This window comes from Carcharhinus amblyrhynchos, unplaced genomic scaffold (genome assembly GCF_965287045.1).
Source record: "Carcharhinus amblyrhynchos unplaced genomic scaffold, sCarAmb.v2.hapA scaffold_402, whole genome shotgun sequence".
NCBI classification, from domain to species: domain Eukaryota; kingdom Metazoa; phylum Chordata; class Chondrichthyes; order Carcharhiniformes; family Carcharhinidae; genus Carcharhinus; species Carcharhinus amblyrhynchos.
Window position 1 is genome coordinate 127,609 of NW_027650142.1, and position 18,626 is coordinate 146,234.

At 50.0% G+C, this 18,626-nt stretch overlaps 1 protein-coding gene across 2 annotated transcripts in view; it reads left to right on the top strand.

Annotated features, from left to right (window-relative positions):
• LOC145339320 (serine/threonine-protein kinase MRCK alpha-like) overlaps window positions 1-13,569 on the top strand; it is an 82,412-nt gene extending 68,843 nt beyond the window's left edge. The window contains exons 31-37 of one of the 2 annotated variants that reach the window (XM_080183746.1): window positions 3,463-3,560; window positions 4,442-4,526; window positions 6,076-6,196; window positions 9,098-9,215; window positions 10,358-10,481; window positions 11,502-11,560; window positions 12,764-13,569. In XM_080183746.1, coding sequence (XP_080039872.1) covers window positions 3,463-3,560; window positions 4,442-4,526; window positions 6,076-6,196; window positions 9,098-9,215; window positions 10,358-10,481; window positions 11,502-11,560; window positions 12,764-12,787 — 629 coding nt within the window. In that variant the 3' untranslated portion in view covers window positions 12,788-13,569. The remainder of the gene's footprint in view (window positions 1-3,462; window positions 3,561-4,441; window positions 4,527-6,075; window positions 6,197-9,097; window positions 9,216-10,357; window positions 10,482-11,501; window positions 11,561-12,763) is intronic. The other variant, XM_080183747.1, reaches the window with a different exon arrangement.
• Window positions 13,570-18,626: the final 5,057 nt, after the last annotated feature.

Below are 18,626 nucleotides of genomic sequence, written 5' to 3' on the forward strand. Positions count from 1 at the left end.
CCGTGTATGCTTTGCTTCATATATACAAAGACTTCACTTTAAGATATTTCTGCCTTTCCAATAGCATTTAAATGCTACAGTAAGAACTCTCATGACACAAGGTTAAAGTCCAACAGATTTATTTGGTAACACAGGCTTTCGGAGTGCTGCCTGTTCATCAGGTGACCTTGCTGCCCCTTCATCACTCACCTGATGAAGGAGCAGCGCTCCGAAAGTTTCTGCAACCAAATAAACCTGTTGGACTTTAACCCAGTGTTGTGAGACTTCTTACTGTGCCTACAGAGGTCCAAAGATGTGCAGGGTAGGGTGGATTGGCCGTGCTAAATTGCCCTTTAGTGTCAGGGGGACTAGCTAGGGTAAATACATGGGGTTACGGGGATAGAGTCTGGGTGGGATTGTTGTCAGTGCAGACTCGATGGGCCGAATGATATTCTTCTGCTCTGTTGGGATTCTGTGACTCTAATCCAAAAGCAGAGAAGTGATGTTAAACTTGTTTTGAACCTCGGTTAGGCCACACTAGGAGTTTCTGTGAATAATTCTGTTACGGGAAAAAGGCAGGAGAACGGGGTTGAGAGACATATCAGAGAGCAGACTCAATGGGCCGAATGGCCTAATTCTGCTCCTGTACCTTATGGTCTTTTGTTTCTATATAATTAAAATGTTAGAGAGGCACTGGAGAAAGTGTAGAAAAGATTTACTGGAATGATACCATTGCTGAGAGATTTATAACCCATCAGGAAGATGGAACAGCCTGGGGCTCTGGGGGAGGGTGACCTGATAGAGGTCTGTAAGGGTTTCGAGAGGGTGGATGGAGAGTGGGAGGTCCTGTGGTGCACTGGGTAGCGTCCCTGCCTCTGAGCTAGCAGCTCCCAGTTTGAGCCCACGTCAGAACTTGATGGCCACAGAAGGTGTGTTGCTGACACAGCCAAACAGCTGGTGATCAAGCTGAACATAAGAACTAGGAGCAGGAGTGGGCCATTTGGCCCCTCGAGCCTGCCCCGCCATTCAATAAGATCATGGCTGATCTTTTCATGGACTCAGCTCCACTTACCCGCCCGCTCACCATAACCCTTAATTCCTTTACTGTTCAAAAATCTATCTATCCTTGCCTTAAAAACATTCAATGAGGGAGCCTCAACTGGGGAGGGAATTCCACAGATTCACAACCCTTTGTGTGAAGAAGTTCCTCCTCAACTCAGTCCTAAATCTGCTCCCCCTTATTTTGAGGCCATGCCCCTTAGTTCTAGTTTCACCCGCCAGTGGAAACAACCTCCCTGCTTCTATCTTATCGATTCCCTTCATCATCTTATATATTGTATTTGACTTGATTTTATTATTGTCACATGTATTAGCATACAGTGAAATTTTTTGTTTCTTTAGTGCTGTACAGACAAAGCATACTGTTCATAGAGAAGGAAAGGAGACAGTGCAGAATGTAGTGTTACAGTCACAGCTAGGGTATAGAGAAAGATCAACTTAATACAAGAAAGGTCCATTCAGAAGTCTGACGGCAGCAGGGAAGAACTGTTCTTGAGTTGGTTGGTACATGACCTCAGACTCCCAGTGGAAACAACTTCCCTGCTTCTGTCTTATCTATTCCCTTCATAATAGAAACATAGAAAAACTACAGCACAATACAGGCCCTTCGGTCCATAAAGGTGCACCAAATATATCCCTACCTTAGAGATAATCTTATATGTTTCTATAAGATCTCTCCTCATTCTTCTGAATTCCAATGAGTATAGTCCCAGTCTAATCAGTCTCTCCTCAGAAGCCAACCCTCCCAACTCCGGAATCACCCCAGTGAATCTCCTCTGCACCCCCTCCAGTGCCAGTATATCCTTTCTCAAGTAATGAGACATTTTTCCATCTGCCTAAAGCAAGCGTTTAGAGTCTCCTGGTGAGCCAGAACCTGCAGAAGGCAAGGGCAAACCACTGCAGTACCTTGCCAAGGAGTACCATGGCCCAACATCTGGAAGTCCATGGTTACCATCCCCCTCTTAGAGCATGCTATCTGAATTCAGACATGTAGACCAAACATGTCCACTGGATGGAGGAAACCAGAAACAGGGGCTGTCAACGTTAAAAATAATAATCAAGGATTCCGAAGAAACTTCTTTACTCAGAGGGAAACGTGGGACTCGCTCCCACGGGGAGTGGGGGAGAATGTGGGACTCGCTCCCACGGGGGAGTGGGGGAGAATGTGGGACTCGCTCCCACGGGGGAGTGGGAGAGAATGTGGGACTCGCTCCCACGGGGGAGTGGGGGAGAATGTGGGACTCGCTCCCACGGGGGAGTGGGAGAGAATGTGGGACTCAGCCCCATGTTAAGTTCCCTCTCATCAACTTCACTCAATAGACAACCGGGCTGAGACTCCAAGCTGCTGCTTGTAGCCCACTCATGCCCTGCACCAGGAAACCTGGCTGAGTATTCTCCCCTTTCCCTAATCCTTGGGGGGCAGGGGGAATCACTGGGCAAGGGTGGAGGCCTTCCTTCAGCGGCTCTGGGAAAATGAAATGAAGGAGATTCTCATCGATCTCAGGAAGCGTAAAGGAGAACATTCCCCTGTCTACATCAACGGGGACGAAGTAGAAAGGGTCGAGAGCTTCAGGTTTTTAGGTGTTCAGATCATCAACAACCTGTCCTGGTTCCCCCCCATGCTGACACTATAGTTAAGAAAGCCCCACCAACGCCTCTACTTTCTCAGAAGACAAAGGAAATTTGGCATGTCAGCTACGACTCTCACCAACTTTTACAGATGCCCCACAGAAAGCATTCTTTCTGGTTGTATCACAGCTTGGTATGGGCTCCTGCTCTGCCCAAGACCGCAAGAGACTATAAAACGTTGTGAATGTAGCCCAATCCATCAGGCAAACCAGCCTCCCATCCAGTGACTCTGTCTACACTTCCCGCTGCCTCGGGAAAAGCAGCCGGCATAATCAAGGACCCCCACACACCCCGGACATTCTCTCTTCCACCTTCTTCCATCAGGAGAAAGATACAAAAGTCTGAGGTCACGTACCAACCGACTCAAGAACAGCTTCTTCCCTGCTGCTGTCAGACTTTTGAATGGACCTACCTCGCATTAAATTGATCTTTCTCTACACCCTCGCTGTGACTGTAACACTACATTCTGCACTGTCTCCTTTCCTTCTCTATGAACGGTATGCTTTGTCTATATAGCGTGCAAGAAACAATACTTTTCACTGTACACTAATACATGTGACAATAATAAATCAAATCAAATATTAAGTTGATCTTCCTCTACACCCCCACTGTGACTGTAACACTACATTCTGCACTTTCTCCTTTCCTTCTCTATTAACAGTATGCTTTGTCTGTATCACACGCAAGAAACAATACTTTTCACTGCATGTTAATACATGTGACAATAAATTGAATCAAATCAGAAGGAATTAGTCTGTGCTTGTGGAGTTTGTAAACTTGGTTTGTTCCCTGCAGCCTCTAATGGGCCACACCTTGCAGTGTACAGCGAGAACGCCGTGGACGTGTTTGACGTGCAGACAGCCAAATGGATTCAGACAATCCCCCTGAAGAAGGTAAGCTGACAAAGCCTGGGGAACAAGGGAGAGGGAGCTGGGGCAATGTGGAGAATGGGGAGGGTAGCGAGCAGGGTATTCATTAATGCAGCCTCCGTCCCAGAACCGCTAAAGGTGGCATCCATTGGATGGCCAGTTGGTAATGGTCTGGGTCCGGATTAGTAATGGGCAGCACAGTGGGTTAGCACTGCTGCCTCACAGCGCCAGGGACCCAGGTTCGATTCCCGGCTTGGGTCACTGTCTGTGTGGAGTCTGCATGTTCTACCCGTGTCTGAGTGGGTTTCCTCCGGATGCTCCGGTTCCCTCCCACAGTCCAAAGATGTGCAGGTTAATTGGATTGGCCATGCTAAATTGCCCCTTAGTGTCCAAAAATGTGTAGGTTAGGTGCATTGACCAACCTAATTTGCCCTTTAGTGTCCAAAGATGAGTGGGTTAGATGGATTGGCCATCCTAAATTGCCCCTTAGTGTCCAAAGAAAGAATCATAGAATAATAGATACCCTACAGAGCTGAAAAGATGTACAGGTTAGGTGGATTGGCCATGCTAAATGGTCCCTTACTGTCCAAAGTTGTGTAGGTTAGGTGGATTGGTCATGCTAAATTGCCCCTTAGTGTCCAAAGATGTGTAGGTTAGGTGGATTGGCCATGCTAAATTGCCCCTTAGCGTCCAAAGATGTGCAGGTTAGGTGGATTGGCCATGGTAAATTGACCCTTAGTATCAGGGGGATCAGCAGGGTAAATACATGGAGTTCCAGGATTAGGGCCTGGGTGGGATTGTTGTGCAGGTTCGATAGGCCGAATGACCTCCTTCTGCACTGTAGGGATGTGCTGACCCCATTTAGACACTGCCCTGAATTAATCAATCTGCTTTGACATGTATAGGTCCGCCCCCTAAGCCCTGATGGGTCACTGAATCTCTCTGCAAGCGAGCCTTTCCGACTAATCTACCTACGGAATAAGGAAGCAGGTCAGAATTCACCTTGTTTGTGTTCCTTTACTCCTGGACATATGTGTTAAACTCGTTTGTATACGTTGGACATTTTGACTGAGAGGCCCTTCTTGTCTCATTTGCTCTTTCCTCTCATTCTTTGACTGCCCCCCCCCTCACTATGTCACTGTCTCTCTCTCCCCTCTCCCACCCTCTGTCTTCTCTTTCTGTCCTTTGGCTGTCATTCTCTCTCTCCCAAGTACGTCGTTCATTGAAAGCAGCATCAGAGATAGTCAGAGATAGCACTGTAGCCTTCATCAGTCAAGGCATTGAGATTTTATTCATTCCTGGGACATTGTGTTGCTGGCTGGTCCAGCATTTATTGCCCATCCCGAGTTGCCCTTGTCCAGAGGGCAGTGGAGACTCAACTACATTTACTGTGGCTCTGGAATTACACATAGGCCAGACCAGGTAAGGATGGCAGATTTCCTTCCCTAAAGGACACCAGACGGGTTTTTCTCACAATGGTTTCATGGTCATCAGTAGATTCTTAATTCCAGATTTTTTAAAATTGAATTCAAATTCCACCAAGGCTGCACTTGGAGTATTGTGTGCAGTTTTGGTCACCTTGTTATAACAGGCCCATTGGCCCAACCTATCCAAGCCGCCCTTTTTTTAATCACTAAGCTAGTCCCAGTTGCCCACATTTGGCCCATATCCCTCTATACCCATCTTACCCATGTAACTGTCAAAATGCTTTTTAAAAGACAAAATTGTACCCACCTCTATCACTATCTCTGGCAGCTTGTTCCAGACACTCACCAACCTCTGTGTGAAAAAATTGCCTCTTTGGACACTTTTATATCTCTCCCCTCTCACCTTAAACCTCTGCCCTCTTGTTTTAGACTCCCCTACCTTTGGGGAAAAGATATTGACTATCTAGCTGATCTGTGCCCCTCATTATTTTATAGACCTCTATAAGATCACCCCTCAGCCTCCTACACTCCAGAGAAAAAAGTCCCAGTCTATCCAGCCTCTCCTTATAACTCAATCCATCAAGTCCCAGTAGCATCCTAGTAAATCTTTTCTGCACTCTTTCTAGTTTAATAATATCCTTTCTATAATAGGGTGACTAGAACTGTACACAGTATTCCAAGTGTGGCCTTACCACACTGGCGGAATTTGAATTCAATAAAAAATATCTGGAATTAAGAATCTGCTGATGACCCATTGTGGGAAAAACCCATCCGGTTCCCTTTAGGGAAGGAAATCTGCCGTCCTTACCCCGGTCTGGCCTACATGTGACTCCAGAGACACAGCAATGTGGTTGACTCTCAACTGCCCTCCAAGTGCAACTAGGGATGGGTAATAAATGCTGGCCCAGCCAGGGACACCCATGTCCCAGGGATGAATAAAAAATGAACAGCATTGAGAGGATGGGTTGAATGGCCTTCTCGTGTGTCAGTCATTGTCCTCTGTGAGCCTCTTCCTCAGTGTTGGCATGGTCTCTGCTTCCCACATAGTGTTCCCCTCTTCCTTGCGTAATGTTTTGACTTCTCCGCTTTCTCCCTCCTCTTTCCCGGCCTAGAGACGGACAGTTTCCATGTCCCTGAGACGACGGAGTGCGGTCGCCGCCAGATGTTCCGGACCAAGAACAAGAGGCGTTTTGTTTTCCGGATCTCCGAGGAGGATCGGATGCAACAGTGGAGGTAAGAACATAAGAACTCGGAGCAGGAGTAGGCCATCTAGCCCTTCGAGCCTGCCCCACCATTCAATAAGATCATGGCTGATCTGAAGTGGATCAGTTCCACTTTCCCGCCCTCTCCCCATAACCCTTAATTCCCCTGTCTATCAGAAACTTACCCACCCATGACTTAAATATATTTAGCGAGGTAGCCTCCACCACTTCAACGGGCAGAGAATTCCAGAGATTCACCACCCTTTGAGTGAAGAAGTTCCTCCTCAACTCTGTTCTAAACCACCCCCCCTTTATCTTGAGGCTATGCCCTCTAGTCCTGCTGTCCTTTCTAAGCAGGAAGAATCTGTCTACCTCTACCCTATTTATCCCCTTCATTATCTTGTAAGTCTCTATAAGATCCCCCCTCAGCCTTCTAAACTCCAACGAGTATAGGCCCAATCTACTCAATCTCTCCTCATAGGCTAACCCCCTCATCTCCGGTATCAGCCTAGTGAACCTCCTCTGCACTCCCTTCAAGGCCAATATATCCTTTCACAAGTGCAGCGACCAAAACTGCACACAGTAATCCAGCTGCGGCTTCACCAGTGCCCTGTACAGTTGCAGGAAGACCTCCCTACTTTTATATTCTATTCCCCTCGCTATAAAGGCCAGCATCCCATTCGCCTTCTTGATCACCTGCTGCACCTGCAGACTGGGTTTTTGTGACTCGTGCACAAGGACCCCCCAGGTCCCTCTGCACCGTAGCATGCTGCAGCTTTTCGCCTTTTAAATAGTAATCCCTCCTACTATTATTTCTGCCAAAGTGGATAACCTCACACTTGCTAACATTATACTCCATCTGCCAGGTCCTCGCCCACTCGCTCAGCCTATCCAGATCCCTCTGCAGACTTTCCACACCCTCCACGCAATTTGCTTTTCCACTCACCTTCGTGTCATCAGCAAATTTCGTCACCCTACACTCAGCCCTCTCCTCCAGACCGTCTATGTAAATGGTAAACAGTTGAGGCCCCAGCACCGATCCCTGCGGCACTCCACTAGTCACCAACTGCCAACCAGAATAGCACCCACTGATACCAACTCTCTGCTTCCTATTAGCAAGCCAATCCTCTATCCACGCTAAGGTAGGGACGTAGGGGGAAGGGACAGAGTGGTTAAGGCCATAAGACCTAAAAGCAAAATGAGGCCACTCGGCCCATCGAGTCTGTTCCACCATTCAATCATGGCTGATATTTTTCTCATCCCCATTCTCCTGCCTTTTCCCCATAACCCCTGATCCCCTTATTAATCAAGAACCTATCTATCTCTGTCTTAAAGACACTCAATGACCCGGCCTCCACAGCCTTCTGCGGCAAAGAGTTCCACAGATTCCCCACTCTCTGGCTGAAGAAATTCCTCCTCATCTCTGTTTTAAAGGATCGTCCCTTTAGCCTGAGGTTGTACCCTCTGGTTCTAGTTTTTCCTACTAGAGGAAACATCCTCTCCACGTCCACTCTATCCAGGGCCTCGCAGTATCCTGTAAGTTTCAATAAGATCCCCCCCTCAACCTTCTAAACTCCAACCAGTACAGACCCAGAGTCCTCAACCATTCCTCATACCACAAGCTCTTCATTCCTGGGATTGTTCTTGTGAACCTCCTCTGGACCCTTTCCAAGGCAAGTGTTCAAAAGGGCAGCCGTTGTTTCCCCACAACATTTGTGGCACAGTCCGATCCCAAACTGCCAAGCTGCTGGAGGGTGAGTCTCCTATACTGAGGGGTTGTGTCTCAGCTGTTCGGTGGCCACTGTGTGCCCCCCCCCACTCCCGCACGGCGCTGGGGGCGTGTGGCACAGCACCTCCCCCCCCCCCCCCCCCCCCCACGGCACTGGGGGTGTTTCAAGTTTCAAAGTTTGTTTATTAGTGTCACAAGTAGGCCATTAACACTGCAATGAAGCTACTGTGAAAATCCCTTAGTCGCCACACTCCGTCGCCTGTTAGGGTTCACTAGGGGACAATTTCACATCTCACCAACACGTCTTTTGGACTGTGGGAAGAAACTGGAGCACGCGGAGGAAACCCATACAAACACAGGGAGAACATGAAGACTCCACACAGACAGTGGCCCAAGTCAGGAACTGAAGCAGGGTCCCTGGGCGCTGTGAGGCAGCAGTGCTAACTGTGGAAATCTGCTGTCCTTCTCTGGTCTGGCCTACATGTGACTAAGAACTGACCTCTGGAAGGGCCTGAAAAGCCCCTCGGTTCAAGGGCAATTACTGATGGGCAGGAGATGGCAGCCTTGCCAGTGAACACCATGAAACATGCCAACCTTAGGTGTTGGGGTATAAGTGTCGTGACCCTTAACCCCTGCCCTGGTCCACTCAGTAACGAAATCTGCCTTTCACAGATGCACAGTAAGAAGTCTCAGGTTAAAGTCCAGGTGTTGTAAGACTTCTTACTGAATTTACCCCAGTCCAATGCCGGCATCTCCACATCATTCCAAGATGCCCCATACAAAGCATCCTTTCTGGTTGTATCACAGCTCGGTCTGGGCTCCTGCTCTGCCCAAGACCACAAGGAACTACAAAAGGTCGTGAATGTAGCCCAATCCACCACACAAACCAGCCTCCCACCCATTGACTCTGTCTACACTTCCCGCTGCCTCGGGAAAAGCAGCCGGCATAATTAAGGACCCCACGCACCCCGGACATTCTCTCTTCCACCTTCTTCCATCGGGGAAAAAGATACGTACCAACCAACTCAACAACAGCTTCTTCCCTGTGGCTGTCAGACTTTTGAATGGACCTACCTCACATTAAGTTGATCTGCACTCTCTCCTATGAACAGTATGTTTTGTCTGTGTAGTGCACAAGAAACAATACTTTTCACTGTATGTTAATACATGTGATAATAATAAATCAAATCAAATCTTCCACAGGCAGATCCTGAAGGATCCCCAGAAACGGTCCAAGTTAATCTCCAACCCCACCAACTTCAACCACCTGGTGCACGTGGGTCCTGGGCAGACCATGCAGAACCTCCGAGACCTGCCCTCGGTCAGTATCGGTCAGGGAAGGAGAGGGAAGCTCGCTGAGGGGGTTGAGGGAGGTGGCCGGAGTGGTGATGATGATGGTGGGTGGTGGGTAGGTTCAGGTGTGGCCATTTCCTGTGGAGACTCAAGGGGGACAGTAATGCATACTGATACAGGCTCCCCAGTCATGTTCCTGGAGGGAGTTTCGCCACAAAAACTTGCATTTGGACAGCACCGTTATCACAATTAAACGTCCTAAATTGCTCCAATGGATAGAATTTCACCCTGACTCATGTAAGGAAATATCAGGGATAGCTGACTAACAGCTTGAGCCAAAAAGGATCAGAGGTTTAGGGAATGAATTCCAGAGCATATGGCTCCCAATGGCCGAGCAATGGGAATTGGGGGATGCTCGAGATGCTGGAATTGGAGGAGTGCAGAGGTTATGAGAGTTGCGGGCAGCTAAGAGATGGGGAGGACTATAGAGGTTGGAGGAGGTACAAAGATAAGGCAAGGTGTGTAGAGGACTGGAGGAGGTTACAGAGACAGGAAGGGGTGGAGGGGCTGGAGGACCTGGACCCCAGTGGGAGTCGGTGTGTGTGGAACCCGTACCCCAGTGAGAGTCAGTGTGTGTGGAACCCGTACCCCAGTGAGAGTCAGTGTGTGTGGGAGCCGTACCCCAGTGAGAGTCAGTGTGTGTGTGTCACCCGTACCCCAGTGAGAGTCAGTGTGTGTGTGGGAGCCGTACCCCAGTGAGAGTCAGTGTGTGTGGGAGCCGTACCCCAGTGAGAGTCAGTGTGTGTGGGAGCCGTACCCCAGTGAGAGTCAGTGTGTGTGGGAGCCGTACCCCAGTGAGAGTCAGTGTGTGTGGGACCCGTACCCCAGTGAGAGTCAGTGTGTGTGGGAGCCGTACCCCAGTGAGAGTCAGTGTGTGTGGGAGCCGTACCCCAGTGAGAGTCAGTGTGTGTGGGACCCCGTACCCCAGTGAGAGTCAGTGTGTGTGGGACCCGTACCCCAGTGAGAGTCAGTGTGTGTGGGAGCCGTACCCCAGTGAGAGTCAGTGTGTGTGGGACCCCGTACCCCAGTGAGAGTCAGTGTTTAAGGGATAAACAATACTATTAGCCGAAGCACCCTCTCCTTGCCTGATGATTGTTTCATACTTTCCAGCAGCCAAAACATTCACCAGAAGAAAGGAGTTCGGCACCTTTTGGCCTTCCTACATTCCGACATCGCAGCAACACAGAGTCAGGATTCCTGAGTGATAAAAAGACAAGCAGAGAACTTGTGCCAGGTAAGGCCTGTCCTCAAGTGTACCAAATCCAGAGAATGGGACAGTACAGACAGAGCTCTGTATCTAACCCCGTGCTGTACCTGTCCTGGGAGTGTTTGATGGGGGACAGTGTAGAGGGAGCTTTACTCTGTATCTAACCCCGTGCTGTACCTGTCCTGGGAGTGTTTGATGGGGGGACAGTGTAGAGGGAGCTTTACTCTGTATCTAACCCCGTGCTGTACCTGTCCTGGGAGTGCTTGTGATACTGGATGTTCTTCCAATTCCAGCATTTATAACATTCAGCTTTGAATACAGATTTGATTCCTGGGATATCTGTTGAAATGTATTTGTGAGTTTCCCTGTGTGTCTGTTTGGAGAATGTGTTGTGCTGGTGTTGCTGCTACTGTGATATATATTCTGCACATTGTGTTGTACGTGGCTTTGAGAATGTATTCTGTTGCCTGTGCATGTGCTACATGGCACTGCATACATATTGTGTATTGCCACATTTGCATTCTTTTTAGACATTGTGTTGCTTGTGTTGTAATGTGTAGATAGTGTGTGTTGTGTATGTTGTGGTGAGTAGCTAATGTGGCTTATGTGTATGCTGTGATGTGTACATATTGTGTGATAAGTTGTATGTTGTGATATGTAGATATTGCGTTTTGTGATGTGTAGATATTGCATCTTGTGTATGCTGAGTAGATATTGCGTGTTAAGTTTTATGCTGTGTTGTATGTTGTGATGTGTACATATTCCATGTTATGTGTAGATATTCCATGTTATGTGTATGCTGTGATGTGTACACATTGTGTTGTGTTGCATGTTGTGATATGCAGATATTGTATGTTGTGTTGTGTGTATGTTGTGACATGTGGATATTGCGTGTTGTGTCTGTGCATGATGGGATATGTAGATTTGGCGTGTTATGTTGTATGATGTGATGTGTGGATATTGCGTGTTGTGTTGCGTGTATGTTGTCCTGTCCATACACAGACCGGGAGACACATGTGCACATTATAAACTGGAATCTCTCTGCAGGTTCTTCGAGCAGTCGGCTGCTACGGAAACAGATTTCCTCAGACTCCGCGTCCCTGGCGGTAAGACATCATTTTCCAAACAGCCCTCAGGTATGGGGGAAGAATCCTTCAGCACACAGGGTGGGCTGAGACACACAACCCTCACCCTGGGGGGAAACTGGGGAGTAAAGGGGAGAGAGGGGTAAAGACATCAGCGAAATTCTTCCATTCAAAGGGGCCAGGAGTTGACAATGATACTGGAGAACAAGTGGTGGCTGAATGTTTGCAGGAGTGGGGGCCCGATGTTAGTGAAAAGATCTTCTCCCCTGACTGTCCCCTCCATTGCTCTCAGCCCTCTCTGTCCCACTTGTTCTCTCTCCATCCCTTCTTTCTCGGAGTCACCCCTCTGTTTCTCTCAGGCTGCTCCTTCCTCCCAGCCTCCCTGACATTCTCTCTCTCACTTTCCATCTCCCTCTGTCTCTCCCCCTTCTCTCTGCTGCCTCTCCCTTTGCCTGGCTATTTCCCCACTCCTCTATCTCTCTTTCTGTCTCTCAATGCCCCCAGTTCTTTCTCATTCTGTCTTCTCCCCCTTCTCTCTCCTTCTGTCCTGTCCTCTCTCTTTCTGTCCCCTTCACTCCCTCACTCTCTGTCCTCTCTGACTCTTTGTCTCTCTCTCTCTATCTCTCTGCCCCTCCCTCCCTCCCTCTCTGTCCCTCCCTCTCTGTCCCTCCCTCCCTCCCTCTCTGTCCCTCCCTCCCTCCCTCCCTCCCTCTCTGTCCCTCCCTCCCTCCCTCTCTGTCCCTCCCTCCCTCCCTCTCTGTCCCTCCCTCCCTCCCTCTCTGTCCCTCCCTCCCTCCCTCCCTCTCTGTCCCTCCCTCCCTCCCTCCCTCTCTGTCCCTCCCTCCCTCCCTCCCTCTCTGTCCCTCCCTCCCTCCCTCCCTCTCTGTCCCTCCCTCCCTCCCTCCCTCTCTGTCCCTCCCTCCCTCTCTCTCTGTCCTCTCACTCTCTCTCTCTCTCTCTCTCTGTCCCTCTCTCTCATTTTCTCACTCTCCCTCACCCGGTTCCCCTCTCCATGTCTCTGTCCCCCTCTCTCCCCTCCCTCTCCTCTCCCCTCCCTCTCCTCTCCCCTCCCCCTCCCCCTCCCCCTCCCCTCCCCTCCCCCTCCCCCTCCCCTCCCCTCCCCCTCCCCCTGCCCCCATTTCCTCTCTACGACTGTGTGCGTCTCACTCTCTCTTTCCTCTGTCCCTCTGGTATGTTTCTCTAAAGGAATGTCTTTTCCTGCAGGATTTTAATCCCACTCGTCTCTGAGGGCTGCCCTTTTCCAGCTCCCTGGATGGTTCCCCACTGGCATCGACATCCGAAGTGTGGGAAATGGGGACCATTTCCGGTTATCTCATCTCAGGACCCTTCCTGGCTCCCGTCCTTCTGAGAAAGCTCCATGTCGGTCTGCGGGGACAACATCTCTGTTTCCTGAACATCGACTGAACGCTAGTTTCTGGAAAGTTCCACCCGCCCTTGGCAGTGACTCCTGAGACCTGCCAATGGCTCCCTCTCCTTTTGACACCTGGAGGCTGACAGATATCGCCCTCGAAGACTGCAGTGTTCTCCGAATCTTGTTTTGTGTAGCCACCCCCAAACCTCCGAGAGCGTGTTTGGATAGGAATATCGCAGGGTCGCTTGAGTTAAAGGTCACGTTCCCCCATTGGGCCTTTACACAGTGGTCAATCTCAGCCAGAGGCACACCGAGAGGATGGCACAATGATTTCTGTCTGTGATTCCCACATACCCAATGACCGGGACTGGAACTAGGGGAGTATATGCGGCGCTCTCTCTGCCCTAACTGCCACTCCAAAAGTCCCTCTGCTTTCCACCATTTTGTGTAATGACAGACACTCAGCCCTCAGGTTTACTTAGAGGGAAGAATCATAGAACTCTACAGTGCTGAAAGAGGCCATTCGGCCCATCGAGTCTACACTGACAACAATCCCACTCAGGCCGTATCCCCGTACCCGATATATTTATCTGGCCAATCCACCTAACCTACACATCTTTGGACACTAAGGGGCAATTTAACATGGCCAATCTACCTAACCTGCCCATCTTTGGACACTAAGGAGAAATTTAGCATGGCCAATCCACCCTAACCTACACATCTTTGGACACTAAGGAGAAATTTAGCATGGCCAATCCACATAACCAGCATATCTTTGGACACTAAGGGACAATTTAGCATGGCCAATCCACCTAACCTGCACATCTTTGGACACTAAGGGACAATTTAGCATGGCCAATCCACCTAACCTGCACATCTTTGGACACAAAGGGGACAATTTAGCATGGCCAATCCACCTAACCTGCACATCTTTGGACACAAAGGGGACAATTTAGCATGGCCAATCCACCTAACCCGCACATCTTTGGACTGTGAGAGGAAACTCATGCAGATGCGGTTGAGAACAGACAGTGACCCGAGCCGGGAATCAAACCTGGGTCCTGGCACTGTGAGGCAGCAGTGCTAACCCACTGTGCCATCCCACACTCGGGAGATGCGACCTCGCTTAGTCAGGTCAACTCTGAAATGACCCCGTGGATGGTAGCAACTTCTGGCCTCTCCGTTGTGTCCCTTTATCCTTTAAATGCCCGCAGCCGGTTTGCAGGAGAGGGCAGTTCGTCAGCCATCCATACAGGAACGGAGAGGAGGAGGGGATGGTTTGCTGTTACACCGTGGTCCCCAGAGGCCGTTTGCTCGGTTAAGTCTGACCGACCCTGAAACCTTCTACTACAGTCGAAGGATTGATTTGTGTTTGAATGTTGCTGATTTGTGGACTTGGTTAATGCCTCTGTGCCCTCCCCCTCCCCACCCTGTTTAATATAGATATTTGTACAGTGAGGAGGGGTGTCTCGCTTTCTTTCTCTGGGGTCTGGCAACAGAATCATAGAATCCCTAAAGTGCAGAAGGAGGCCATTTGGCCCATCGAGTCTGCACCTCCCACAATCCCCTCCGAGGCCTATCCCCAAAACCCCACTCATTTACTTTACTAATCCCCTGACGCTAAGGGGCAATTTAGCATGGCCAATCCACCTAACCTGTACATCTTTGGACACTAAGGGACAATTTAGCATGGCCAATCCACCTAACCTGTACATCTTTGGACACTAAGGGACAATTTAGCATGGCCAATCCACCTAACCTGTACATCTTTGGACACTAAGGGACAATTTAGCATGGCCAATCCACCTAACCTGTACATCTTTGGACACTAAGGGACAATTTAGCATGGCCAATTCACCCTAACCTGCACATCTTTGGACACTAAGGGACAATTTAGCATGGCCAATTCACCAATCCACACATCTTGCAGACTGTGGGAGGAAACCGGAGCACTCGGAGGAAACCCACACAGACACTGGGAGAACGTGCAAACTCTGCACAGACAGTGACCCAAGCCGAGAATCGAACCTGGGTCCTTGGTGCTGTGAGGCAACCGTGCTAACCCAGTGTGCCACCATGCCACTTCTGGAGAGAAGTTGGGTAGACTTGGGTTGTTTTCTCTGGAGCAGAGAAGACTGAGGGGGAGACCTGATTGAGGTGTACAAGATTATGAGGGGCATGGACAGGATGGATAGGCTGTTGCCCTTGGTTGAAGGGTGAGTCATGAGGGGAGATAAGTTAAAAGTGAGGGGTGGGAGGTTTAAGGGGGGATTTGAGGTAAAGCTTTTTCACCCGGAGGGTGGTGAGGGTCTGGAATGCGCTTCCTGGGAGGGTGGTGGAGGTGGGATGCCTCACATCCTTTAGACAGTATCTGGATGAGCACTTGGTACACCATAACATTCAGGGCTATGGGCCAAGTGCTGGTAAGTGGGATTAGGTGGGCAGGTCATAGAATCCCTGCAGTGCAGAAGACGACCATTCAGCCCATCAAGCCTGCACCAATAACAATTCCCCCCAGGTCCTATCCCTGTAATCTTTTGTAATTACCCCACTAGTCCCCCTGACACTAACAGGCAATTTAGAACGGCCAATCACACATCTTTTGGACTGTGGGAGGAAACCCAGAGCACCTAGCTGAAACCCACGCAGACACAGGGTGAACGTGCAGACAGTGACCCAAGCCGGGAATCGAACCCGGGTCCCTGGCGCGGAGAGGCAGCAGTGCTAACCCACTGTGTCACCCATGAAAGATCAGGGCCTTTCATGCATCAGTGCAGACTCGATGGGCCGAAGGGCCTCTTCTGCACTGGAGTATTCCGTGATTCTGGATAAATTCTTGAAGGGGAAAAATGAGGCCAGATGGGGAAAAAGAGTGCAGGTGAGAGAGGAGAGCAGACAGCTCCCACACAATGGGCCGCAGTATCAGTCAGAGCACTGAGTGTACGAGTTGGGACTCTGGATGGGGATTTACTCTCTCGCTCATCCCAAAAGCATAAAATCCCACCCGTGATCAACAGACTTTTCCATGCTCCGTCCCTCACTCGCTCTGATTCCTGGAGCAGGCGGGTCCAGGAATTCCAGCCATTATGTTACACAAGACATTGGTGTGGCCACATTTGGAGTACTGCGTACAATTCCGGTCAGCCTGCTATAGGAAGGATGTTATTAAACTGGAAAGGGGGCAAAAAAAAAGGATTGACACGGATGTAACCGGGACTGGAAGGTGTGAATTATAAGGAGAGGCCGGATAGGCTGGGATTTTCTTTCCCCTGGAGCATAGGAGAATGAGGGGTGATCTTATAGAGGTTTATAAAACCATGAGGGGCACCAATAAGGCAAATAGCCAAGGTCTTTTCTCCAGGGTGGCGGTGGGGGGGTGTGAGATTGGAAGGGGACCCAAGGGGAACCTTTCCACCCAGATGGAATGAGCTGCCAGAAGGGGTGGTTGAGGCGGCTACAATGACAATATTTAAAAGACATTTGGACAGGAATGTGGATGGGGAAAGGTTTAGAGGGTTTTGGGCCCAATGCAGGCAATTGGGACTCGTTCAGTTTAAGACGGCACGGACGGGTTGGGCCGAAGGGCCTGTTTGTGTGCTGTATGTCTCCATGGCTCTCTTTCTGCTTCTGGCTGTAACAATTCCACCCTGGTGTCTGCCCTGGAGGTGGGGTAGCCCACCGAAGGGGTCGCTCGCTCTGTGCCCCTGCCCACCTCACTGAAGGCCTTGGCTGCCATTAAACACCATCTGCCGACTCTGATATCTCATTAACGGGCTTTATTATTGGAGCCAGCCAGTTCTCCTCCTCTTCCCTCTCTCTCTCTCTCTCTCAACAGTCGTTAGCCGGATCCGTCCCAGGGCGGTCTGTGCTGTCACCCTTGTGGTCGCACCCGCAGCTGCCCACGTTGGGGGTCTCTTCGCAAGCAGCATGGCATTGCCCCTTACTGTCACTCATCGCGCACACCCCCTCCCTGTGGGAACAGAACCTCCCAGTCACTAAAGGTTAGCAAGAAGCACCTGCTTTCTCTCATGGAGGTTTGATGGGGGTGTTTAAAATTCTGAAGGGGTGTTTGGTGGACAGAGTAGGTAGGGAGAGACTGTTCCAATGGCGGAAGGATCCAGAACGAGACGGCCCATAGATTTAAGACGATTGGCTAAAGAAGCCACAGAGACACAAGGAGAAACTGTTTTGCCCACTCAATGGTTAGGGTCTGGGAGGCACTGTCTGAGACCATAAGACACAGGAGCAAAATTAGGCCACTCGGCCCATCGAGTCTGCTCCGCCATTCAATCATGGCTGATATTTTTCTCATCCCCATTCTCCTGCCTTTTCCCCATAACCCCTGATCCCCTCATTAATCAGGAACCTATCTATCTCTGACTTAAAGACACTCAATGACCCGGCCTCCACAGCCTCCTCTGCGGCAAAGAGTTCCACAGATTCCCCACTCTCTGGCTGAAGAAATTCCTCCTCATCTCTGTTTTAAAGGATCGTCCCTTTAGCCTGAGATTGTGCCCTCTGGTTCTAGTTTTTCCTACTAGTGGAAACATCCTCTCCACGTCCACTCTATCCAGGGCCTCACAGTATCCTGTAAGTTTCAATAAGATCCCCCCTCATCCTTCTAAACTCCAACCAGTACAGACCCAGAGTCCCCAACCATTCCTCATGCGACAAGCTCTTCATTCTTGTGAACCTCCTCTGGACCCTTTCCAAGGCCGGCACATCCTTCCTTAGATACAGGACCCAAAACTGCTCACAATCCTCCAAATGGGGTCTGACCAGAGCCTTATACAGCCTCAGAATTACATCCCTGCTCTTGTATTCTAGCCCTCTCGACATGAATGCTAACATTGCATTTGTCTTTCTAACTGGCGACTGAACCTGCGTGTTAACCTGAAGAGAATCTTGAACAAGGATTCCCAAATCCCTTTGTGATTCTGATTTCCTCAGCATTTTCCCCATTTAGAAAACAGTCTCTGCCTCCATTCCTCATTCCAAAGTGCAGAACCTCACACTTTTCCATGTTGTATTCCATCTGCCCCTTCTTTGCCCAGTCTCCTAACCTGGCCAAGTCCCTCTGCAGCACCCCCCCACCCGCTCCCTCAGTGCTACCTGTCCCTCTACAGATCTTTGTATCATCTGCAAACTGTGGGGGAGGCAGGTTCAACCGAGGCTTTAGAAAAGGGCTACTATCCAAACAGGAAGACCGTGCAGGATTACGGGGAGACGGCAGGAAAACAGCGTTAGCGGAACTGCTCGTGCGGAGAGAGACAGGACGGGCCGATTCTGTCACCCATGTTTGATTCCTCCACAGCCGGGGGTTGCAGGGTGAGGGGAGGACTCTGGAATTGCACCCCACCCATGTGACTGAGTCCCAGGCAGAGCAGGAAGGTCCCAGTCAACCTCAGTGAGCCCTGGGTTTGAGAGGAGTGGATGACGGGGAGAATCAGCCCCGGGCTTTACCAGTGCAGGAGGAGGCCATTCGGCCCATCAAGTCTGCACCGATGACAATCCCACCCAGGCCCTATTCCCATAACCCCAGATCTTTACTCTCCTTGACACCAAGGGGCAATTTAGCATGGCCAATCCACCTAACCTGCAGATCTTTGGACACTAAGGGACAATTTAGCATGGCCAATCCACCCTAACCTGCAGATCTTTGGACACTAAGGGACAATTTAGCATGGCCAATCCACCTAACCTGCAGATCTTTGG